Source organism: Monodelphis domestica, chromosome 1 (assembly GCF_027887165.1).
Source record: "Monodelphis domestica isolate mMonDom1 chromosome 1, mMonDom1.pri, whole genome shotgun sequence".
In the NCBI taxonomy this organism is placed as follows: domain Eukaryota; kingdom Metazoa; phylum Chordata; class Mammalia; order Didelphimorphia; family Didelphidae; genus Monodelphis; species Monodelphis domestica.
In genome coordinates, this window is record NC_077227.1 from 389,256,765 (window position 1) to 389,282,205 (window position 25,441).

The following is a 25,441-nucleotide window of genomic DNA, read 5'->3' on the forward strand; positions in this document are numbered from 1 at the left end:
CTGCTCATTAAATGTGGGTCCTCCATAGATCTATCCTAAGCCCTCTTGGTGATCCAATCAGCTTCCATGAATTCACTTATTATTCCCATGTAGATGCCCCTTAGATCTAAATGTCCAGCCTTAATATCTCTCCCAAACTCCAGTTCAACACTGACAATTACATGCTGGAATCAAAGTCAACATATCCAAATTGGAACTCATTATGTTGGCTCAAAACCCAATCCTTAGCATCCTCCCCCTATCCCGGTGAGGGCATCATTCTTCTTCCAGATATACAGTTTCAAAAATTCAGCATCATCCTCTACTCTTCCCTCTCCCTCAGCCCAGTGGTGTGACCCTAGACAAGTCATTTAACTCCTGTCTGCCTCAGTTTCCTTAGCTGTAAAATGGGAATTTTAAAAAAGCACCTAGCATTGTGGTAAGGATCAAATGAGATATTTGTAAAGTGCTTAACACAGTGCCTTTTAGCCTTAGCAGATTGAGAGCTAAGCTTAGAAACTGGAGGTCACTTAACCTACCCTAAATCTAATTTTATCCCAATACTGGTTTCAAATGTGACCTCAGATACTTCCTAGCTGTGTGACCCTGGGCAAGTCACTTAACCTCCATTACCTAACCCTTACCACTCTTCTGCCTTGGAACCAATACACAGTATTGAGTATTGGAAGACAGGAAGGTAAGGGTTTGGGAAAAAAAAAACACACACACACAGCATCTAGCCCTCTCCCCCCTTACTTCCCATATCCAATCAGCTGCCAAATCTCCTAGGTCATGTCTCAATAGCATCTCTTGCATTCATCCCCTTCTCTCCACTATGTGGAGGCACAGAGTGGAGAAGCAACCTAGTCAACACCTGAGGCAGCTTTGGGACAGCCTTTGCTGTGAGAATGTTTTTCTTGACTTTAAGCCTAAATTTTGTCTTTCTGTAATTTTCATCCATTGTTTCCAGGTCTGTACTCTGGAATAAAATGCACTTTCCCTCAGACTAATCAATCATTCATCGAGTCTTGGGGGCTCTTCCTCCTTCCCTCAGCATCTCTCATGTCCATTCCCCTCTCCCACACCACTCACGGAGCGCCCCTGGCGTCCAGGCTCTTATCACCTTTCACCTGGACTATTTCACAAGCCTCCTAATTGGTCTCTAGCTCCTTCACTCTCCTACCCATCCTCCGCATAACAGCCAAATTAATATTCCTAAGATGCAGGACTGGCCAAATGACTACCTGCTCAGAAACGTTCCTCCCGTGGTTCCCCAGTGATCTCCAAGATAAAATTCGGAGACCTTGGTCTGGCATTTAAAGCATTTTGAATCCAGCTCAGACTTCATTTTCAAGTATTATTTCATAACACCCTTCTTTATAAATTCCACATTCTAGCCGAACTAAACAAACTAAACTGTCGTGCCATGGGTATCCATTTCCCATCCCCATGCCTCTGCACAGGTCTAGCCCCAATGCATGGAAGGTATTCCCTCCTCACATCCACTTCCTTCTAGCTCAGTTCAGGTGCTTCCCCCTCCTGAAGACTTTTCTTGATCTCTCTTGTTCTGGAGCCTTCAGTTGCTCTATTTTGATTTTATCTGTGTATGTGTTCTGTTCCCCCTAAAGATTGTTAAGTCCCTGAAGGGATGGGGTCTTTGTTATTATCTGGGTCTTTGCCTCCGCAGGGCCTCCCAGTGCCTGCACATGTAGGCCCTTCATATGTGCTTGTTGAATTAAATGGAATGGATGTGATGGGTAAGAGTAGAAGAGATTCTGAGACACCCAAGTCTCATCATCGTTCCTAAATTTAGGACATCTGTGGAAGCTAAGTAGACCCTCTCCAGCTAGCTGTCTTAATAGACAAAACATCAGTTTTATCAATTCTCAGATTAATCTCTCATACACCCTGGAAGCTATGGCAACCGTCCCTACCCCCAAGGGGGAGATGCACCAGATTCATCTCCTTTGCCTTTGAACATGCTGAGATATTGCTTGTTTGGAAAAAATGTTGTTTTTTTCCCCTAAATGTTGCTCCATCCCCCTTGAGCAACACTATTTCTATACTTCCTTGCACTGTCACACTTTTCCATGGAGTGGTTACCTCTCTGTCTCCTTAAATACACCCTGAGGTCTTTCCCACCCTGTGAGTTTGACTTCCCACGAGGGGGGCATCAGGCCTGCTCCTTGGCTTTAGTCCCCATCTCGCCACTGAAACCCTTCTTTCTCTCCATGGTCACTAGTGGCCTCCTAATCTTCAGCTCTCCTAATCTTTTCTCAGTCTGCATTCTGCTTGACCTTTCAGTATCCACTGACCCTGCTGATGATCCTCTTCTGCCTTGCTTTCTTTTTGCTTCTTTTCCTTTTTTAAAAACCCTTATTTTCTTGTCTTAATAACAACTCTAAGACAGAAGAGCAATAAGGGCTAGGCAATTGGGGTTAAGTGACTTGCCCACAGTGACACAATCTGATTTCAGATTTGAACCCAGGTCCTCCTGATTCCAGGCCTGACCCTCTCTATCTATTGCGCCACCTGGCTGCCCCCTGCCTTGTTTTCCATGATATCATTCTCTCTAGGTTTTCTTCCCACTTCTCTCAACACTTCTCACTCCCTTTACTGTGGCCTCACCCATCCTTTCTTTAGATAAATTTTCTGGCAAATACACAAGCTTCTTAAATCATTAAACTAACTTCCTCTTATAAATAGCTACCATATAGTAGCTGATGGTACCATAAAGTCATGATCCTTCTCCCTTCTCATCCTATCCTTTGCTAATTCATCCTCTTCAAATGGCTTCTTTCTTATCTCTCTTATCTCCAGCCAACTTCCTTAAGCAATCTTCCACCTTTGTCTGGACTCCTGCCTACGGAAAATTTCAACTTGGATGTCCCACTGGCACCCCAACATATCCAAAAGGGATCCTCCCCATCCTTCTCTTTACCTTTCTTACTTCTGTTAAGGCCACCCCCATTCTCCCAATACTTGGGCTAAAAATCTCAAGCATCTCTGACTTTGCTCCCCTACACTCCAACCCATACACCCGTCTCTGCAGTCCTTTATCTTTTCTCTTCTTCATGGCGGCCCAACCCTTCTTATTCCCACAGCCACTTCCTTGGGGCAAGCCCTCATTGTTTTTTGCCCAGAAGACTATAATTGTCTCTTAATTGTTCTTCCTTCCTCTGGTCCCTCCTCCTCCTACTCCATCCCAGGTAAACAACCAGATTTGCCTCTTTAAGACACTGTGTTCCACAAGTACCTTCTATGGCTCACCATTTACTATAGAACAGCATCCAAAGTATTCAGTCTGACATGTGACGTCACCCATACGGTCCAGCCCCACCTTCATCTCATGCCATCACTACCTAACTAAGCCAGAATCAGGCTGGTCTTCATGCTCAAAGATACTTCCCACTTTTCCCTACTTCCCTTGCACAAATCTCACGACTCCAAATCCATGTTTCTTTCCATTGAATAGACCAATTAGCTACATAATCATAGGAGTTCAAAGGATTTAGAGCTAAAAGGGACCTTCAAGGTTATCTCATCCAACTCCCTCATTTTTCAGAGGAAGAAATCATGACTCAGAGACAGAATTAATTTGCCCAAAAGTTCACAGAGGTCATCATTAACAGATTAGCAAGACCAGAACTTGAACCCTATTTGTATTCACACTCATAAGTAAGTAACCTTGCTGTCCTATTGAGGCTCTAGGATTCCTCTTACCCCCAGATCGAGTATATCTTCTTTATCCAAATTCCCTCTCCCACACTTCTTACCCCCTGTCTCTGGATGGCCTCTCTCAGCAGCTGTACCACGTCCTGGCCTTCTACACCACTGCACTGGAAGCCCTTGGTCCAGGAAATAAGGGTGCTCTGGGGAGGGAGCAAAAAAATGACAATCCATCTTTCCTCAGTTTCTCTCCCACACTCAGCTCTTCCCCTAGGAGATGCTCGTTGAGGGAGCCGGCAGCCAGTTCCTAACTCACCATAGGCTGAAGGCTCCCAATGCTCCCCCAACTTACCCGGTCAAGGCCCGTCTGGTGACAGGGGAAGGAGAAGTTGAAGCCCAGCTGGATGTGCTGAGATCCCACCTTCAGCTGGTCCAAGAATTCCACCAAGCAGCTAGCAGCAAAATCAAAGAGCTGTAGGAGCAGAAAGTGAGGCTGCTGGTGGGCAAGTAGGTCAAGGAAGAGGAGAAGGCCAGCCAAACTGCAGCAGGAGGCTCAGCCCGCCATGGTGGTTATCCCATACCATTGGACAAGGTCTAGGTTCTAGGAACATGAATGCTGTATACTAATCTGTTCTGCCCAAACCACTTGGACCCACATCCAGAGACCTCTGGGAGATGATGAACTTCAAGTTCCTGACCCCAAGTGTATCTCTTGGACATGTTGGTTCCTGCCACTCCAGACCCAACAGCTTACCTGTTGACCAGTGCCAAGCATAATTTCTGGGGGGATGGTGAACTCCCGGCTTATTGGTTCTTTTCTTGGGCCACTGGTGCCCGTGAGTGTCACCCACAGTACCCTCAAAGTGGCTCCTGAGGCTCCTAACTCCAGCACCAGGAAATTGCCCTGCTCTGGGGTTAGGGATAGGAGAATGGAAGAGAAATAGGGACCGGGAGGTTGTGTCCAGGTCCTACAGTCCCCAACTTAGCCTTCCCCCTATCTCCAACCCCTCACCTCCCTGCCATGTCCACTGAACCTCCACTTCCCCCTATATGAGTATAGAATAGCAAGCCAGAGGCACAGTTGCTAGAGAAGAAAGAGGAGAGAAAGAGAGAGGCTATCCACTGACCCTTCATGGAGATAAGCAGGACCCGAGGCCCTGAACCCGAGCTTAAAGAGGGGAGGTCAGAGGTGACTTCCCCCTTGGGAGGCATCTGTTTCTGGGGCCTGAATCTACCCAAGCCCAAAGCCCTAAAACCCACCAGTGCCATGTGGAGTGGATCGAACGTAGGTAGGCAGCATCTGGACAGTGGGAGAGGGGTCCGTCTGCCTGCTCAGGGCCTTCTCCATGTCCCTCAGGATGCCAGCCTGGATCTGCTGCAACTGCTCCTCTGTCACATAGAATTGTTTCAGGCATTGCTGCACCTGGACAGGATGATGGGCATGTAGGGATCATACATGTGGCAAAAGTCAAGGACTGGCATCTTTTAGGATGAGTGGCTTCCGGCTCCAGAGAATGACCCTAATCCCCTCCAATTTGAATTACAACTGCTGTAGCCCATGCCCAGAGTCTGCAGAGGTTTACAAAAGCACTTCCTTGAAAGAGATGGGATTGATAGGGTACAGGACGATCAGAGTTCAAATCCTACTTCCAACACTTAGCTATATGACTCTGGGCAAGTTGCTTAACCTTTGTTTGCCTCAGTGGTGATAATGATAGCAATTATCTCCCAAGATTATTGAGAGGATCCAATGAGATAATATTTATAAACTGCTTAGCACAGTGCCTGGTGCACAGTTGGTTAATAAATGTTTTTTTTCCTTCCAAAGAAATCTGTGAGGTAGGTATAATAGCTACTATTTCTAGCTCCTACCCTCCTCAACATTCCCCTCCTCCTGTAGGTCTCCCTCTATCTCCAGCCCCATTATTTTTCCCTTCTTATAGAAGTGGAAAATGAGTCTTGAAGAAGTGATTTGCCCAAGAACACACAGTTAGGATCAGAAATTTAGAACTGAAAGGGCAGCTGGATGACTCAGTGGATTGAGAGCCAGGCCCAGAGATGGGAGGTCCTGGATTCAAATCTGACCTCAGATATTTTCTGTGTGACCCTGGGCAAGTCACTTAACCCCCATTACCTAGCCATTCTTCTGCCTTAGAACCAATACACAGTATTGATTCTAAGATGGAAGGTAAGGGTTTTGATAATAATAACTTTAAAAAAAGAAATTTAGAACTAGAAAGGGCTGGAGGGATCAGCTAACCCTTTTCATTTTACAAATGAGAGCACTGAAACCCAGAGGGGGGTCCAAAGCTTTAGCAGAACCAGGATATGAATGGATTTCTCCCACCAAATCTAGTGCTCTTTACATGACACCAGGCTTCCACATACATGCATGGCCTCAAACTCTCAAAGAGAGAGGCTCCTTCTGGCCCTTTGCCCCCAACTATAAGAGACTGACCTCCTTTAGATTTATTAATTTACTTTTTATCTCCCTCCCCACAGTGGCTGTTGGAAAGTCTGCTTTCCTCAGTCTCCATATACTGTACTTTCTCTTAGCAAATTTCCTGATCTTCTACTTCCCTGAGAAAAGAGTGGCCCTCCATCACAAGCATCTCTTCTCTTTTCTATATCTCAAAACTCTTCTATATTATTTTCTTCTCCCTGTCTCTTAGGAAGAAATGACCTTCATTCCTAGTCCCCTGACCCCAAACTGTCCCACCTTCTGTGGAAATGGACTCCTCTGATAATCTCTTCTTTGTGTCATTTTCAGCCTCTCCCAATTTCTGGTTCCTTCCTCTCCTATTTTCTTTTCTTTCTTTTTTTTTTAATCAACCCTTACCTTCCGTCTTGGAATCAATACTGGGTATTGGTTCCAAGGCAGAAGAATGGCTAGGTAATGGGGGTTAAGTGACTTGCCCAGGGTCACCCAGTTGGGAAGTGTCTGAGGCCAGATTTGAACCTAGGACCTCCCATCTCTAGGCCTGGCTCTCAATCCACTAAGCTACCCAGCTGGCACCCTTCCCCTCCTATTTTCAAATAAGCTCAAGGCTTCCCTATTCTTAAAAAAAAATCCTTCCCTTAACTCTGCCATCCCCTCAAGTCATCATCCTATATATCAGCCTCCTTTCACAACCAAACTTCTAAAAAAAGCCATCTTCACTCACTGCCTCCATTTCTCCACCTCCTTTCCCCCTTATTTTAATCTGGTTTTCAGAGCTGCGGCTTCACTAATACCCCTCTCTCCATGAGTATCAATGATCGGAGCCATTATTAGGGATTCCAGAGCAAGTTCAGGTGAGGCAGACACTGACAATCCACCCACTGATGAAGTTTCTTCCCACCCCCTTCCCAAGCTACATGGGTGAGCATCCCTGCCTTCTTACACTCTGCAGGGACCTGCCAACCCCTGTTAGGTCAATGGCAGTCTGGGGACCACAATGGGGTAGAAGTCCATATGGTTTTGCCCCGCTCCTCACAAAGTCTGGACCACTATTTCCTCAGGAAAGTAGGAGGTCAGGAGATTTGCTAAGAGGGAGCAAAGTATATAGAGACTGAGGAAAAGCCCTAACCATCCAACCACAGTTATAGCTATGCTGGTCATCTCAACCGATAAACCCAGCAAAGTTCCCTCATCTTCGTCGTTCTTGACCTCCCTCCTTCTTTTGATGTCATTCATCACCTGCCTCTACTGTACACTCCATACTGTCTCCTCCCCCAGCGTTCATCGTATGAATCACGCTGGTTCTCTTGCTTCTTCATCCATCTCATCATCCATCTTCCACTTCCAAAATGGAGGTAGCCAGGATGCGGTCCTGACCCTCTGCTCTCCCTACGCCCTCTCGTTTAGTGAGGTCACCAGCTCTCGTGGGTTCGGTAATGTAGACTACTACCAAACCTACAGATCAGCTCTTTTCATGGAGAAGGCACAGTGGATAGAGTGCCTGGCCTGGAGTCAGAAGGACTCATCTTCCTGAGTTCAAATCTGGCCTCAGACACTAATTAGCTGGGTGACCCTGGGCAAGTCACTTCAGCCTGTTTACCTCAGTTTCCTCATCTGTAAAATGAGCTGGAGATGGAAATAGCAAACTAATTCTCTTTGCCAAGAAAATCCCAAATGGAGTTAGTTATAAAGAGTTGAATAAGACCGAACCCACTGAACAACAACAAATAGCACAAGACTCTGATAGGCGTGTGGACATCTCAGAAAGCGGAGGAAAATAGGGCCTGGGAAATATCAAATGAATGCATAGGTCAGGAAGAATTGAATCAAGGGGATGATGGTGTGGGTTTTCACTGTCCAAGGCCCATGGACTTAATAAATTTCCCCCAGTCCTCAGTTCCCATATATTCTAAATGACAGCAATGGCTCTCTTCTTGATACTGGATTCTAGGAAATTCCTTGAAGCCAGGAATCAGCAGGGATTGTATGATGTGGCGGAAAGTGCTAAACCTGAAGTCAGGTTTGAGACCTGGGCTCAAATCCTATCTCCAGGGTTTAATCGTCACGTGATCATAAGCATTCCATTTCCTCACTCATAAAATGGGGATAATAATACCTATGTTGTTGTTCAGTCTTTTCAGACATGTTCGACTCTTTGTGACCCCATTTGGGCTTTTTTGACAAAGATACTAAAGAGGTTTGCCATCTCCTTCTCTAGATCATCTTACAGATGAGGAAACTGAGGCAAATGGTGACTTGCCCAAGGTCACATAGCTAGGAAGTGTTTGAGGCCAGATTTGAACTCAAGAAAACGAGCCTTCCTGACTCTGGGCCTGGTATGGTGCCGCCTAACTGCCAATAATACCCAAAGGACCCACCTAACAGGGTTAGTGTAGATTTAATCTCATTTAATATGGTAATATATAAGAAGAGTTTGTAAACTTCAAAGTTCTATACGCATCTAATTTTATAATTACCTGCCTCTGCCACAGAGTTAACAAGTCCAGGTGGCAGAGGAAAATTGGGGGACAAGAAACCTTTGGAGGCCACAGGCTTGTTTCCCACCAAACCAAAGCAAATGCTAATACTTTGCTGCTTTAAATTCGGCTCATAACACTCATCTCATCCTGTACATCCTTCACTCACGGCTTCGCTCAGGATGTAACATGAAGGTCTGCAGCTGGGGGATCCCCCAGGAGGGCAGAGCTTGGAGCCAGGACACATGGCTTGGGATCCCAGCTCCTCTGCTTCCCTTTGAAAGCTTCCTGTGTAACCTTGGCCAAAACAGTTCACCTCTCTGGGCCTCAGGCTCTTCATCTCTAAAATGGGTGTTAAAATGCTTACACAACTTACCACAGTGAGGAAAAGCCTTTGCAAAGCCTCAAGGGCCCCCAAAATGTAATTATCACATAGCCCTGACTCAGTGACATAAAGAGGACAGGAGGGTGGTGTGGACAAAGGAGCTCTGAGGAGCCCCTGGGATCTAGTGCTGGCTCCTCTCCATGACTCAGTGGGCCATTATCAAGCTATTTTCCCTTCTCTGAGGCTCACTTTCTTTCTGCAAATCAAGGATGGTTGGACAAACTGATTACCAAAGTCCTTTGAATTGATGAGTTTGCATAGTTAATAAAACCTCATAATTATGAATGCCAGAGCTAAAACGGACACCCCAAATCATCCTGTCCATCCCCCAGTCCATTTCTCATCTGAACACCTCAGGGATAGAAGGAAGAAGGCCATGATAGCCCAGCCCGTCATAGGAGCAAAGATTTAGGGATGGACACAGAGTCCACAGTGCTGATGTGAACCCACCCATCTCATCAGACAGATGAGAAAACTGAGGCCTCAGGGGTAAGTGATTTGCCTCAGGTCACATAGGTAGTCTCCCCACCATCCCATGATGCCAACTTGCTGGCAGTCTAGGACAGCTGCCCAGGCAGTGCCAACCTCTCCCAGGAAAAGGGACCTCATTTTTGACAGAATAATAACAGTAACAGCTCTCATTTCTAGAGTTATTTAGGCTGTCTGCAAAGCATCTTCTTCACCAGGACTCCGGGGAGGATGAGAGTCATCTCTGTTTTATAGCAAAAGAAACTAAGGCTCAGAGTAACAGAGTCAGGAAGCACAGGAGCCAGGGTTTTGAGCCCAGGTACCCTGGCTCAGGCCACAGCTCTCTCTCCTATGCTTCTCCCAGGGCTGCCACGCCTGAGGGGTGAGCCTTGCTGATGGGGGTGGATTGGGTGGGGAGGAAGGAGGGCCGAGCAGCCAGGCCCCATGTCCAGCACTAACTAGTCACGAAGCTTACCAACTCCAGGTTCTTCTCATTCATGGCTCTTGAGTTCTCAAGGCAGAGTCCAGGGAGGTTCCAAGATAGGGAGAATACCTATGGGAAGGGCAGAAAGGGATAAGGGGAATCCCAGGTTATCTCATGGCTGGAAGCCTCTCCAGTTTCCTCCTTTTCCACAGAGTCAGAGAAGGACTTGTGGACAGAACTTGCTCAATGGCCTGCTCCTGGGGTCTTTCCAAAGACAGGGGGCAAACAGGAGCTCCCTTCTGCCCCACTGAGTCATCCACTCATTTATTATGTGGAAGTATGTTGGGGTCAGTCTGACCTCATGAGAAAAGGAACCATGAATAAATCTCAGAGATTTATTCTGTGCTCTGTCAAAGATCATTGTACAAAAATATTCATAGCTGCACTCTTTGTGGTGGCAAAGAAATTGGAAAATGAGGGGATGCCCATCAATTGGGGAATGGCTGAACAAATTGTGGTATATGTTGGTGATGGAATACTATTGTGCTCAAAGGAATAATAAAGTGGAGGAATTCCATGGGGACTAGAATGACCTCCAGGAAGTGATGCAGAGTGAGAGGAGCAGAACCAGGAAAACATTGTACACAGATACACTGAGGTACAATCAAATGTAATAAACTTCTCCATTAGTGGCAATGCAGTGACCCTGAACAACCAGGAGGGATCTATGAAAAAAATCACTATCCACATTCAGAGGAAAAACTGTGGGAGCAGAAACACAGAAGAAAAACAACTGCTTGACTACATGGGCATGTAGACTCTAAACGATCATCCTAATGCAAATATCAATAACAGGGAAATAGGTCTTGATCAATGACACATGTAATACCCAGTGGAATTGCTCATTGGCTGTGGAAGGGGTTGGGAGAAGGGGAGGGAAAGAACATGAATCATGTAACCATGGGAAAATATTCTTAATTAAATAAATAAATAAACTTAATTTTAAAAAGATCATTGTATAAATCAAATATAATGAACTTCTTTTCTAGCAGCAATGCAATGACTCAGGACAATCCAAAGGAACTTATGAGAAAGAACGCTATCCCCATCCAGAGAAAGAACTGTGGGAGTAGAAACACAAAAGAAAAATATAGGATTGATCGCATGGTTCAATGGGACACTATTGGGATTTTGGCTTTAAACGATCACTCTATTGCAAATATTCATAATATGGAAATGGGTTTTGAACAATGATACATGTAAAACCCAGTGGAATTGCTTATCAGCTCTGGGAGGGGAAAGGGAAGAGGGGAGGGAAAGAACATGAATCATGTAAACATGGAAAATATTCTTAATTAATTTATTTATTTAAAAAAGATCATTGTGTAAGACTGATCCTCTTTACATAAGCAAGAGATGGCTGTCTGGGAGGAACTCTTGGACCCTTCAACTGTTTGGGTTTCTAGAGGAGCCTTGGAGTGTTTATGGTTCCTAGTTCCGATAAAATTCTTTAAGGTAATCATATAGCCAGAGACATTTTTTGAGGTGATATAATGACACAAAAGTCTCTATAAAACCTAACTTTAAGGATAATAAAATGAAGCTATGACACTTTTCCGCCTGGCCTCAACCTTATTCTTTTCAGCACTCACACTCTGATAATAGTCGCCCAGGGCTGGCAGAAGAATATCTTAAACAGATACATTTATACAGTTTCAGACATTCTTCCTGTAGACCAGGCGCACTTTCTCAATTTGAAAACATTTAGTAAGCACACACTCTGTATAAAAACACTGGATATACAAAGATAGAAACAGGATGGCATCTAACCTCAACAAGCTTACATTCAGGAGGCAGCTGGGTAGCTCAGTGGATTGAGAGACGGGAGGTCCTGGGTTCAAATCTAACCTCAGACACTTCCTAGCTATGAGACCCTGGACAAGTCTCTTAACCCCCATTGCCTGTTCTTCTGCCTTAGAAGCAATTCTTAGTATTGATTCTAAGAGGGAACAGAAAGGTTAAAAAAGAAAAAGAAGCAACTTACATTCTATGGCATACACACAGATAAACAAGTGTAAGAAAGTCTAAGAAGAGAGAAGAGGACTGATTAGGGGATCAGAAAGGCACTCCTTAGGAGGCTGTACCTGAACTGAGTCTTAAAAAGAGGATTCTGAATGATGAACCGGATGATTTCAGAAAGAGCTGGAGAGAACTACATGAACGGATACAGAGTGAAATAAACAGAACCAGGAGAATTGCACAGTAACAGCATTATTGTGGGATGATCAAATGTGATAGACTTAGCTACTCTCATCAATATAATGTTCCAGGACAATTCTGAGGGACTTGGGACAAAGAATGCTCTCCTCCTCCAGAGAAAGAGCAATTGGAATAGGAACACAGATGGAAGCATATGATTTTTCACTTGTTTATTTGGGTATATGTTTAGAGGTTTGGGTTTGATAAGATTACTCACTTACAAAAATGAACAATATGGAAATATGTTACATGTGGTCATGCATGTATACCCCAGAGCCAATCGCCTGCCAGCACCGAGGGAAGGGAGGGAGGGAGATATGTTCGATCACATAACTTGGGAAAATGTGTGTGGAAATTTGTTATAACATGTAATTGGTAATAAATAAATCAATATTTTAAAAAAATAAAAGAAAAATACAAAGAAAAAAAAAGAAAAGAGGATTCTGAGAGGTGGAGATGAGTGTAGGAAGGACACACTCAGGCCTGAGAGACAGCCTATGAGAAGGGACGGAGGTGGTCCTTGTGAAAGGATATTAAAGCTGATGTTGGTGGCAGTGATCTCTGCTACCTTGGAGGTAGGAGCAGCTGATGGATCACTTGATAATTTGAATTTGTAGGGCTAAAATTGTAGAGCTAAAACGAATCAGGTGTCCTCCTCATTAAGGCATCAAAATGGTAAACCTCCTAAGGATAGGGGTGGAAGGAGGAGTCACCCAAGTGCCTAAGAAGGGGTCAAATGTCTCCTGTGGGCAAAAGAGCAGGTCAAAATTACCTTCCTAATTCAACCTATGAGTGATTGTTGTATTCCAACCTGGACTAGATAGGGAGACTTAGTCTCAAAAACAAAAGCTTTATTTTTTTCTTTTTTTTTAATAATATTTTATTTGATCATTTCCAAGCATTATTCATTAAAGACAAAGATCATTTTCTTCTCCTCCCCCCCACCCCTCATAGCTGACGCGTGATCCCACTGGGTATCACATGTGTTCTTGATTCTAACCCATTGTCATGTTGTTAGTATTTGCATTAGAGTGTTCGTTTAGAGTCTCTCCTCAATCATGTCCCCTCAACCGCTGTAGTCAGGCAGTTGCTTTTCCTCGGTGTTTTTACTCCCACAGTTTGTCCTCTGCTTATGCATAGTGTTTTTTCTCCTAGATCCCTGCAGAATGTTCAGGGACATTACACCGCCACTAATGGAGAAGTCCATTACGTTCGATTGTACCACAGTGTATCAGTCTCTGTGTACAATGTTCTCCTGGTTCTGCTCCTCTTGCTCTGCATCACTTCCTGGAGGTTGTTCCAGTCTCCATGGAATTCCTCCACTTTATTATTCCTTTTTGCACAACAGTATTCCATCACCAACATATACCACAGTTTGTTCAGCCATTCCTCAATTGATGGGCATCCCCTCATTTTCCAATTTTTGGCCACCACAAAGAGCACAGCTATGAATATTCTTGTACAAGTCTTTTTCCTTATTATCTCTTTGGGGTACAAACCCAGCAGTGCTATGGCTGGATCAAAAGGTAGACATTCTTTTATCGTCCTTTGGGCATGGTTCCAAATTGCCCTCCAGAATGGTTAAAAGCTTTTTTTTTTTTTAAACCCTGGTTTAAAACGGAAAACCTTAAGAAATAATATTTTCTCTGGCTTAAAAGACCTTTCCAGACTTTTCTGTTAGGAAACTGGGTAGGGTAGGATAGGATGTCTTTCTTAAAGAATTAGATTATGAGTAATCACGATGTTGAACAAAGAATAACTCTTAATGTTACAGCATAGCCTATCCCATTCCTGAAGTAATAAAGCAGTCCCTTGCCCAATCCCCTAAAACAAAGATCTATAACCCATCCTTCTCCATCAAGATAAGATAGTGTTATTAATTGCTGGAAGAATCTCTTAGATGCCTTAAAGGAAGTGGTCTGGGGAGGAATGGAATGGTGAATTTCATAGTATTTTTTTTGGAATATTAACCCAAACCATATTTTAACATATTATGATTTTTTTCTTCCTTTAAGAGTCCTATAAAATATTACCTCAAATTGTCTTGGGAAGAGATTCTTGTCTGATAGAATAGGGGAGAGGCAGTAGGGACTATGCCAATTTGAATATCTCCCTAGGCTAGAAATGCTTAGATATTAATGTTAAATTAAATATAATTGTTTCTGGCAGAGTTGTGCCTAATATGCAAAGTACAGTGTGAATATTTTTTCCTTCCATACTCTTCTCTTTACTGAGACCGATCTCTGCTTTGATCCTATCTCTTCCCATCATCTTGGCACATGGTCCCCACAATCATTGGCTTCTACCTCATCTTTAGGCTCTCCTAATCTACAAGCTTATTTCTTGCTGCTCTTAAACATGACCAGTTCTCTCTCATCCTTGAGCCAATATGTGGTTCAAAAGCATATCCTTGAGGGCAGCTGGTAGCTCAGTGGATTGAGCACCAGGCCTAGAAGCAGGAGGTCCTGGGTTCAAATCTGGCCTCAGAAACTTCCCAGCTGTGTGACCCTGGGCAAGTCACTTAACCCCCATTGCCTAGCCCTGACCACTCTTCTACCTTGGAGCCCATACACAGTAGTGACTCCAAGACAGAAGGTGAGGGTTTAAAAAAAAGTACATCCTTATGTACAATCTAGTGGCCTTCATTTCTATTTGAGTTTGACATCACTGCCCTAAGCCCAATATCCTAGATCTCACCTCTCTTTCACAGCCGAACTCTTAGAAAAAGCTGCCTACAATCTGTCTCTGCTTTTCTCCTCAAGCCCTTCAATCTGGTTTCTGACCTGACCTTCAGCTGACATTGCCATCTCCAGAATCACCAGTGAGTTCTCACTAGTTAGCTCAGATGTCCTTCTGTACATTTTCATCCTTCTGGACCTCTCTGCCACACTAGGCATTGCTGGCCACCGTCTCCTCCTGGGTATCCTCTCCTCGGGGTTGCTCTGACTTTGCTCTGTCTTGATATTACTCCTTCCTAAGCAGGTTTTAAGAGATGACACATGTATAACCCAGCGGAATTGCTGGTCAGCCCCGGGAGTGGGGAGGGAAGAGGGGAGGGAGAGAACAAGAATCATGGAACCATGGAAAACGTATGTGTAAACTTGTTACTGGAATAAAAGAAAGAAACAAGACACCACGCCTTCCTTTCAGACTCCTTTGTTGGACCATCATCCATATCCTGCCCCCTAACTGGCCCTGTCCTGGACCCTCTTCTCTCTGTGCCTCTGTCTGTCTGTCTGTCTGTCTGTCTCCATTCTCTCCGTAATCTGGTCGTCTCTGATTTAATTATCACCTCTAGAAAAAGACTCCCAAATCTACGTATCCATCCCTTGTCTTCCTTCTCAGACCCCAACTTGCCCTTCTCACCGTCTCCCCTCCTCCCTAAACCTGCCCCTTTTCTAGCTTCACCATTGCTTCCAGTTACCGCTATTTGCCCATCCTCCCTGATCCCTCACACGCAACCAGTGCCAAGTCTTGTAAATTCTACTTACCCGATCTTTCTTCCATCCATTCACTTCTTCCCCCTCACACAAGCACTCCCCTAGGGGTCAAGTCCTCATATAAGTCGGGCCTCCTAATTGGTTCTTCCTCCCCTGTGTCTCTCCTTTCAAATCCGTCATCCACATACCCTACTCATAGAGATTCCTGAAGCACAGCTCTGCCCATTGTCATTCCCTTGCTCAATACAATCCAGTTCTGACTCTAGAATAAAATAGAAATCATTTTATTTGGCTTTCAAAGCCCTTTACTACATATCTGACTCCAATTTACCTTTCCAAACTTATTACCTTTGCCTTGACTCAATGATCTAGCCAAACAGACCTTCTTACTGTTCCTCGTCCAAAACATTCCCTCTCCCCTCTCCATGCCTTTGCACAGGCTCACGCCTGAAATGTACTTTCTCATCTTTCTTTTTTTTTTTAAACCCTTACCTTCCTTTTGACTCCAAGGCAGAAGAGCGGTAAGGGCTAGGCAATGGGGATTAAGTGACTTGCCCAGGGTCACCCAGCTGGGAAGTGTCTGAGGTCAGATTTGAACCCAGAACCTCCAGTCTCTAGACCTGACTCTCAATCCACTGAGCTACTGCCCCCTACTTTCTCATCTTTATCTTTTAAAATCCCTAACTACTTTCAAAACCCAGTTGAAGTGCCGCCTCCCTCATGAAGACTTTCTAGATTCCCTCCAGCTGCTAGAAGAACCCCTCTCCAACACCAATTACTTTGCAGTTACTTCGTGTATATTGGCCCGGTGTACACATTTCTCCCTCTGATAGAATGTAAGTTCCCTGAGGATAAGGACTGCTTCGTTTTTGTCTTTATTTCCCCAATGTCTGGCACATGCTGCTGCCTGGCACTTACTAAGTAGTTAATAAATTCTTGCTGATTGATTCGAAGACGGAATGTCAAATTCCCAGAATAACTAGTAGTCTAATTTAACTGACATAATGATCAGTGCATGAAGGAGAATAACATGAAATAAATTTATAAAAGTAGGTTGGAGGGGCAGCTGGGTAGCTCAGTGGATTGAGAGCCAGGCCTAGAGACCCGGAGGTTTTGGGTTCAAATATGACCTCAGACACTTCCTAGCGAGGTGACCCTGGGCAAGTCACTTGACCCCCATTGCCTAGCCCTTACTGCTTTTCTGCCTTGGAGCCAACGCAGAATAATACAATAAGACAGAAGGTAAAGGGTTTTAAATTAAGGAAAAAAAGTAGGTTGGAGCCAGAATGCAAAAAGCCTTGAAGATGAGGCTGAAAAACATATACTTTATTTTGGAGGTGAGAGGAAGTTACTCAAGTTTTTTGAGTTGGAGAATGATAGAATCAGACTCATGCCTTATCCTGGTGGCTATGTGGAGGAGTAAGTGTCAAAGGAAGAAACTAAAGGCAGGGGGACCATTGATGAGGCAACTGAGGCAGTTGAGGAATGATGAAAGTCTAAAATAGAGTAAGTTTAGAGAAGGGGATGGAGGCAAGAAATCTTATGGCGGTAGAATCAATAAGACTAGGAAACCTCCTGGATGTATGTGGCAGGGCATCTCATAGTGAAGAGTCAATATTGACCTTGCAGTTGTGAAGCTGATGGAGCACAGGGCGAAGCTTGAAGGTGCCACAGTGTTAGGGGCAAAGAAAATGAATTGTTTGAGGAATGTTTGATTTGAGATGTTGACAAGGAAGTGGGAGAATTATGGGAATTTTAAAAACTGACTTCATTTTGAGAACTAAGTTTCATTCTCCAGTAAATTCCACCTCAGAGGCTGGAAATGGATAACGATTTGGCAAGGAGGGTGAGGAGGAACCCACAGATATGTAGAAGGGGAATCAGGAAGCATCATGGGAGTCACGGAAAGAGCCAGATTACAGGAAGAGGGAATAGAAATTAAAAATCAAAAGAAAAAGAGAGGTCAAAGAGGCCAGAGAATTTTGGTAACTTTTTTTCAGTAGAATGGTGGGATGAAGGGGTTGAGAAATGAGTTGTTGGTAAAGTGGAGGCAGTGAATGCAGATGCCTCTCTAGTTTTATGGTGAAAAGGAGAAGAGGCAAGGGAATGGCAGAGTCAAGTGAGGGTTTTTTTAGGTCATTTTGCCCTTTTGTCATTTTAGCCAATCTGATAGGTGTGAGATAATATCTCGAAGCTGTTTTGATTTGCATTTCTCTAATCAAGAATGATTTTGAGCATTTTAATAGTTACATATAGCTTTGATTTCTTCAGCCAAAAACTGTCTTTTCATATCTTTTAACCATTTATTAACTGGGGAATAGCTCATATTCTTATATATTTGACAAAGTTCTCTATATATTTTAGATATGGGACTTCTATCCAGGAAACTGTCTAAATTTTTTCCCCCCTAATTTACTGTTTTCCTTCTAATCTTGGCTACTTTAGTTTTTTGTTTTTTTTTAACAATATTTTATTTGGTCATTTCAAAACATTATTCATTGGAGACAAAGATAATTTTCTTTTCCTCCCCCCCCCATAGCCGACGCGCAAATCCATTGGGTTTCACATGTGTTCTTGATTTGAACCCATTTCCATGTTGTTGGTATTTGCATTAGAGTGTTTGTTTAGAGTCTCTCCTCAGACATTGGCTACTTTAGTTTTGCTTGTACAAAACCTTTCCAATTTAATATATCCAAAATTATTCACTTTATCTCTTACAACACTTTTTATCTCTTGTTTATTCTTAAATTCTTCTCTGATCCATAAATCTAATAAGTAATATGTTCCCTATTCTTCTAATTTGCTTATGATATCATATATCCATTTTGATCTTATCTTGATAAATGATGTTGGATGTTGTTCTATATCTTGCTTTCTAGTTTTCCCAACAATTTTTGCTAAATAGTGAATTCTTATCCCCCAAAACCTGAACCTTTATTTTTGTTAAACACAAGGTTTACCATAATCTTTTACACTTGTTTGATGTGTTTCTATTCTGTTCCACTGATCTACTTTTCTACTTCTTAGCTAGTACAAGATAGTTTCTTAGACAGAAGAGTGGCAAGAGCTAGGTAAATAGCGTTAAGTGACTTGCCTAGGGTCACACAGCTAAGAAATGTCTGAGGCCAGATTTGAACCCAGATCTTCCTGACTCTAGGCCTAGTACTCTATCTACTGTGCTGCCTGGCTATCCAGCTTTAAATTTTAATAATCTTTGGTAACTTTTAATAGTTATTAAAACTAAAACTGGACTTCAACTTTGGGGATACTACATATATCTACATCTGCGTGTGTGTGTATATATATATATAAATATACGTGTGTGTGTATGTAATTATATAAAGTAACACTAGGTCTGTGTCCCAAAGAGATTTTTAAAAAATGAGAAAGGACCTGCTTGTACAAAAATATTTATAGCTGCTCTTTGTGGTGGCAAAGAACTGGAAACTAAAGGGATGTCCCTCCATTGGGGAATGGCTGAACAAATTGTGGGATATGATGATGATGGAATACTTGTAAGGAATGATGAACAGGATGATTTTGGAAGGACCTTCATGGACTGATGCAGAATGCAATAAGCAGAACCAGGAGAACACTGTATACAGTAACAGCAATATTGTGGAATATCAAAAACTGTGTAGCTACTCTCAGTAATGCCATAATCCAGGACAATTCTGAGGGACTTATGACAAAGAATGCTGTCCACCTCCAGAGAAAGAACTGTTGGTTATCACTTGTTTATTTGGGTATAAGATTTGTGGCTTTGGTTTTATAAGATTAATTATAAAATGAATATAAAAATATGTTTTGCCTGATAATAAACATATAACCCAGATTGAATTGCTCGCCAGCTCTGGGAGTGGGGAGAGAGGAAGGGAGGGGGACAATTTGGATCATGTAACTTTGGAAAACTTATGTGGAAACTTGTTATTACAATTTTTAAAAATGTTTAATCATATAAAGTAACTATTATGGAGAGAAGAGAGAAGGTAAAAGTTCATAAGACTTCCGGCCAGTTTAAAAAGTTATCCTTTACAAAGCATTTTCAGATCTATGTTGTTATATGAGGTAAGAAGACAGATGTTATCCCTATTGTAGGGAAATGAAGGGGAAGGGAATAAGTATTTATAGAGAGTCTATTCTGTTCCAAACATTGCATACTAAATGCTTTTTATAAATGATCTTCATGACATTCCCACTGCTGGAGGATGTACTATTATTATCATCCCCATTTTCAGTTGGGGAAACTGAGGCAAACTGATAAAGTTGCTTGCCTAGGGTCATATAAGTGTCTGAGGACAGATTTGAATTTATGTCTTCCTGACTCCAGATCTGGGAGTTTATCCACCGAGCCATCAGCTGCCTCTAGAGAATGAAATTGAAAGTGTGTTTGTCTTACGTGTCTACACGTCTCAAGAAAAGAAGAATGTGGGTGTCTCTCTTCACATACGCATACAAATACACGTGACCATATATATGGATATTTGAGTTACATATGTACACAAATACTTCCACACATACATACATACACACATATATCATCCATGTCCAAAGTAGACACAAAAAGATAGATTTGCATACACACACACATAGATTCATACATGCACATGTAGATATACAGAGACTCCCACCTCCCTAGAGGCACACAGACACGAAGACTTGGTTTCTCTCTCTGTAAAAATGGGTTTACCCTCTGGCTTGACCATCTTGCAGGGGTATTTTGAGTGTCAAAGCTTAAAAAAAAGGATCTAAAAATGCTTGTAAAGTGTAACTCCTCTCTTAGGAAGCATTTGGGAACAGCGGTTAAGATCCAATTCTCAGATGATAGCCACCTTGACTTTTTCCTTATTCAAAGTGGAAATTGGCTTTTCACTGGGGATATGTGAAAGGGCTAATTCTGTCTTCTAGGTATGTGAAAAGGGTTTAAAGGCAGTTGATGTTTTGTTTCCATTTTAGTAGGAAATGGAGTCACGAAAATCAGCAAACGAAGCCCAACTCTACTGACAGATAGAAAACAGCCTGGGGGAAGTTGGGGGGGGAATCTGTATGGGCTGTTTGGCCTGTGACACCTTCTCCACCGGTGGGGATGATGGGTCTTTTTTTGCGTGGGGTTTGGCGAAATACTGAGCCAATATTTCACCACTTAAGGACTGACGCCTTCTATGAAAAACAAGTTCATTTTTCTTACAGATTTTGTTTTTATAAAAGTTATACACATAATTTTTCCCCTAGGGGAGAAGGGCAGCTAAGTGGTTCAGTGGCTAGAGAGCTAGGCTTTGGAGAAGGGTTCAAATGTGACCTCAGCCACTTCCCAGCTGTGTGAGCCAGGACAAGCGCTTAACCCCCACTGCCTAGCCCTTACCGCTCTTCTGCCTCAGAATTCTTACATGGTTTTGATTCTAAGACAGAAGGGAAGGGTTTAAAAAAACGTGTACAGCTCTCAAACACAGCAGGATTATTCCACACATTGAAAATCCTCTCTTGTGCACTCACACCTTCCCCTTCCCCTCCATAATTACATTCTGGTTTTCAGGTCAATGGCCGTCACTGCGGGGGCCAGCTGAGAAGATAAATTCAAGGGGGAGAACCTAGAGTCAGGCCCTTCTACCCCTACGTCCACCCCTTCCACCACACCCTGAACCCCTAGATTGCCAAATCCCAGCAGTTCCTCATTTCCTTTGCTAACTCAGATAATGGGGAAGATCAACAGCCCATGTATAATAGGAGAGGAGTCCCAGAAATCCAACTCCTGTCACTCCTCTTCCCTTTCTGCTGGAGAGACACAGAGGTATTCTTTGGGGTCAGGACCAGGAGGCTGGAGCCCTCTTGCCTGAGCCTGTGCATCTCCCTTGAGTAGGACCAGGTAGAAGCCTGGGGATGGGATGTGGCTGGCTTAGGGAGGCTGAGGAAGGGAAGACAAGAGACTTCCGGGCTGCCTCCTCCTTACCTTGGGGAAAGGGCTGTGATGCTCCTCGAATCCTGCTCTGGATCCTTTCCAAGGCCAAGCTTTCCTCTCCCTGAACCTGCTCCAGAGTGAAAGCAAGCAGTGACACACCAATTTCTGAGGCCCCACCTTCTTCCTGCAAAGACACTTGCCCCATCGCCCAGGCTCGGCTATAGAACAGGATGATGACCTTCTGGGCTGGCTCTCCAATCTTCCCCAAAAAGAGCACAGGAAGAAGTGGAGCTTTGGGTCTCGGAGGGTCAGGGAGAGGCCACAGGCACTGAAGCTCAGAGGGACGCCAATAATTATAAGTGATGCTGAGGGGGTGAGGATTGTAAAGCACTCTTCATGCATTATTTTTATCTGTCCTAGCATCAATTCTAGGATAGAAGAGTGGCAGGGGCTAGGCCATTGGGGTTAAGTGACTTGTTCAGGGTCACCCAACTAGAAAGGGTCTAAGGCCAGATCTGAACCCAGGGTCTCCCAATTCTAGGCCTGGCACCCTCTCTGCTGTGTCAGCTCATTCTTATCATTGGATTCTCACAGTCACACTGGGAGGTGGGTCTTAGAGGTTCCCATTTCTCACATGAGGAAACTGCTGTGTTGTGGGTGGTTACATGATTGCCCTGAGGTCACATACATTATAAAGTGGCATTCAGACTGGGTTTCTCTAATTTCCCAGACCCGCTCTCTTTCTACTATAAAAGGAAGGGCTTAAATATTTTTTGGATTGGAAAGTTTCAAGGAAATGCCATTGGGAGGGAGCATCTTGTTCATTTTAGGGGCTCTGCATGTCCTTTTTTCAGGTATAGGTCCCAAATTGTCTTTGCTGTTAATCTCCTAAGACCAGCCTTGGGAATTTCACAAGAGGTCAGATTTCCTGGGACAGAGAACAGGAAGAGACCTTGGAGGTCAACTATTCCAGCCTTTTCATGTTAAGGATGAGACAGTGGGGGTCCAGGAGTTGTGACTTACTCAAGATCCCATAAGGAGTAAGTGGCACAGGCAGGATTTGAATCCAGACTCGTAGACCCCACCTTTAGCTTTTCTCCACTGCACCACATTGCCTTCCCTTCCCTAGCACCCTGGAGGAGAATCACAGAGAGGATGATCAGAAAAGGAAAAATTAATGATCTAAGCACATGAAGGGATCAAGCCTAGGGGAAAGTGGGAGGGTGAGGACTTAAATGAGAGAGTGACACCCACCACCCAAATACTTCCATTTGACTCTGGCTTCATGAACTGATATTTCTGAGTGTGGGACACAGCAGAACTTAGAGAGGCAGGGGTAAGATCTACAAGCTCAATAACATAGAAATGGGTTAGGTGGAAGGAATTTGCTAGTTCAGAAGCTCTCCCTTCCTGAAGGACACAAGGAGAAGAAAGGGAACATGGTGGCCCTTGAATTGGCAAAGAGAATTCAGAATGACTAGAATGAAAAAGGAAAAATCAAGAGCTCAAAACAAAGGAAAACTTTTTGGGAAAGGAATGGGGCAAAGGAATGTTACTTAAAAAGTAGTTGGAGAAATGACTGACAAGATGATCATAAAAAAACCCCCATGGAAACACTTATACAAAGTGATGCAAAATGAAGTGAACAGAACTACGAGAACTTTGTACACAGCAACATCAACAAGGCAAAGATCCAGGACAACTCCAAGCAATATGTGTCTAGTTTCACAATATAATGAACAGGGAAATGTGAATTATATGATAATATGTGTGTAACCTTTATCCTATTACCTCTCTTTTCTTGGGGAGAGGAAAAAAATTATTTCTACATGTAAACCAAAATAAGTTTATTTAAATTTTTTTTAAAAGAGGTTGGAGGGAAGATTTTTAAATAAGCCTATAGGCTTGACTGGAAAGAGACAGGTCATAAGAGAGAGAGAGAGTTAAGTTTTTAAAAAGAAAGAAAAACTTATGTAAATAAGTTTTTGTAAGTAAGTAAATAAGTAATGTAAATAAATCTTAAGACCTTGGGAAAAGATAGGTAAATAGGAATATAGGAGAAAATGTGGGAACAAACTAGCATCAAAATAGCATCAGTAAAATTAATCTTAGGGATGAAATACTGACTTAAAAGAAGAGAGGGGCAAAAAAAGGAGAGAAAAACAGGTCTAACAATCCTAACTTTAAATTTGAATGGATTAAATAATCCAATAAAATCAAAGAGAATAGCAGAATGGATAAGAAAACCAAACCTGACTATCTATTGAATATGAGCAATATGTGATGTCTATTCTAACTCATAATAGCTAGCACTGTAAGCCTTACAAAGCATCTCACAAATGTGGTCTCATTTTATTCTAACAATAGTTCTAGGAGGTGGGCCCCATTTTACAGATGAGGAAATTGAGGGTCACACTGCTAGGAAGTGTTTGGGGCTGGATTTAAACTCTGGTCTTCCAGACTTCAGGTCATAGTCACTAAGGTCCCTTTAAGTGCTCCGTCTCTACATCATTATTTTCATTTACATTTATTCATTCAGTATCATTGTGTGCATTGTATTATGAGAATACATTCTAGGCTCTGGGGAAGACAGCATAGATGAGGTCCCAGGCAGCATAGAGTAGTAGATAGGGCACTGGACTTAGACGAAAAAAGATTGGGATTTAAATCCAACACATACTACTTACTAGCTATGTGACCAGAGGCAAATCATTTCATGTCTCTGACTTAGTTTCCTCTAGTGTAAGATAAGAGGACTTGATGACTTCTAAGGATCCTTCCAGCTCTAGATCTGTAAACCTGAAAGTGCTAGGAAAATTTAAGCAATTGCTTAGGAGGCATTGTGGGGGAAATGGGAGGAAGTCCTGAACTTGAGCTAGGGAAACCAAGGTCTAAATCCTGATGCCAAGGCTTCCTAATTTGAACATTTCTCTGCCTGTTTCTACTACAGAAAATAAAATGGGTCATTTTGGAACACAAGGCATTGTAGATTTGGTGAAGAAAGTGTGGATAGCCCCTGGCATATGGCATTTTGAGGCATAAACATTGCCTCAAAAGTATATGCAGCTTGTGCAACTTACCAAGTCTACAACCAACATAGCTTTTGAGGAGAAGCATTTGGGAGATGTCCGTTAGCATACATACCATTTGAACATCTACTAATTGACTTTATAGCAATGCCAAAAGCAGGACATTACAAATTTTGTTTAGTGAAAGTAGACCAGCTAACCAGATGGCTGGAAGTATTTCCAACAGCACAAGCAATGGCAGTATTTGTAGCCAAAATATTATTACGAGAAATTATAGCTAGATTTGGTCTACCAGCAAGAATTGATTCGGGGGACAGCTGGGTGGTTCAGTGGATTGAAAGCCAGGCCTAGAGATGGAAAGTCCTAGGGTCAAATTTGGCCTCAGACACTTCCCAGGTATGTTACCCTGGGCAAGTCACTTAACCCCCATTGCCTAGCCCTTACCACTCTTCTGCCTTGGAGACAATACACAGTATTGGCTCCAAGACAGAAGGTAAGGGTTAAAAAAAAAAAGAGAATTGATTCGGACAGGGGAACGCATTTTACAAATTCAGTTTTATCTCAAATATATTCTTGCCTAGATATAACACCAACATTTCATGTGCCATACCACCCACAGAGCTCAAGACGAGTAGAAAGAATGAATAGGGAATTAGAGACAATGATGGGCAAATTATGTACTGAAACTCACTTGAAATAGCCTGATGCTCTACCATTAACATTGTTCTACTTGAGAAATAGAACAAGGGGAGATCTACATATCTCAACATTTGAGATACTCTTTAGTCATCCACCTATACATGCAAAGCTGTTTAATCTGGTGTATATGTCATTGGTAGGAGATACAACTATTTCTACATATATAAGAGATTTACAAACCAGAATAAAAGAACTTCACAAACCAGGAGCTGTAGTGCAAAGTGGACCTATAGACTTTTCAATACATGATCTACATCCTGGGGATACAGTATATGT

General features: G+C 43.0%; 1 protein-coding gene across 1 annotated transcript in view; it reads right to left on the reverse strand.

The window, feature by feature from the left end:
- Positions 1–21,678, reverse strand: part of HK3 (hexokinase 3) — a 46,865-nt gene extending 25,187 nt beyond the window's left edge. Inside the window, exons 1-6 of the mRNA XM_007474119.3 lie at positions 21,489–21,678; positions 9,894–9,971; positions 4,909–5,071; positions 4,403–4,557; positions 4,001–4,120; positions 3,756–3,851 (exon numbers count right to left, since the gene is read on the reverse strand). Coding sequence (XP_007474181.1) covers positions 3,756–3,851; positions 4,001–4,120; positions 4,403–4,557; positions 4,909–5,071; positions 9,894–9,917 — 558 coding nt within the window. The 5' untranslated portion in view covers positions 9,918–9,971; positions 21,489–21,678. The remainder of the gene's footprint in view (positions 1–3,755; positions 3,852–4,000; positions 4,121–4,402; positions 4,558–4,908; positions 5,072–9,893; positions 9,972–21,488) is intronic.
- Positions 21,679–25,441: the final 3,763 nt, after the last annotated feature.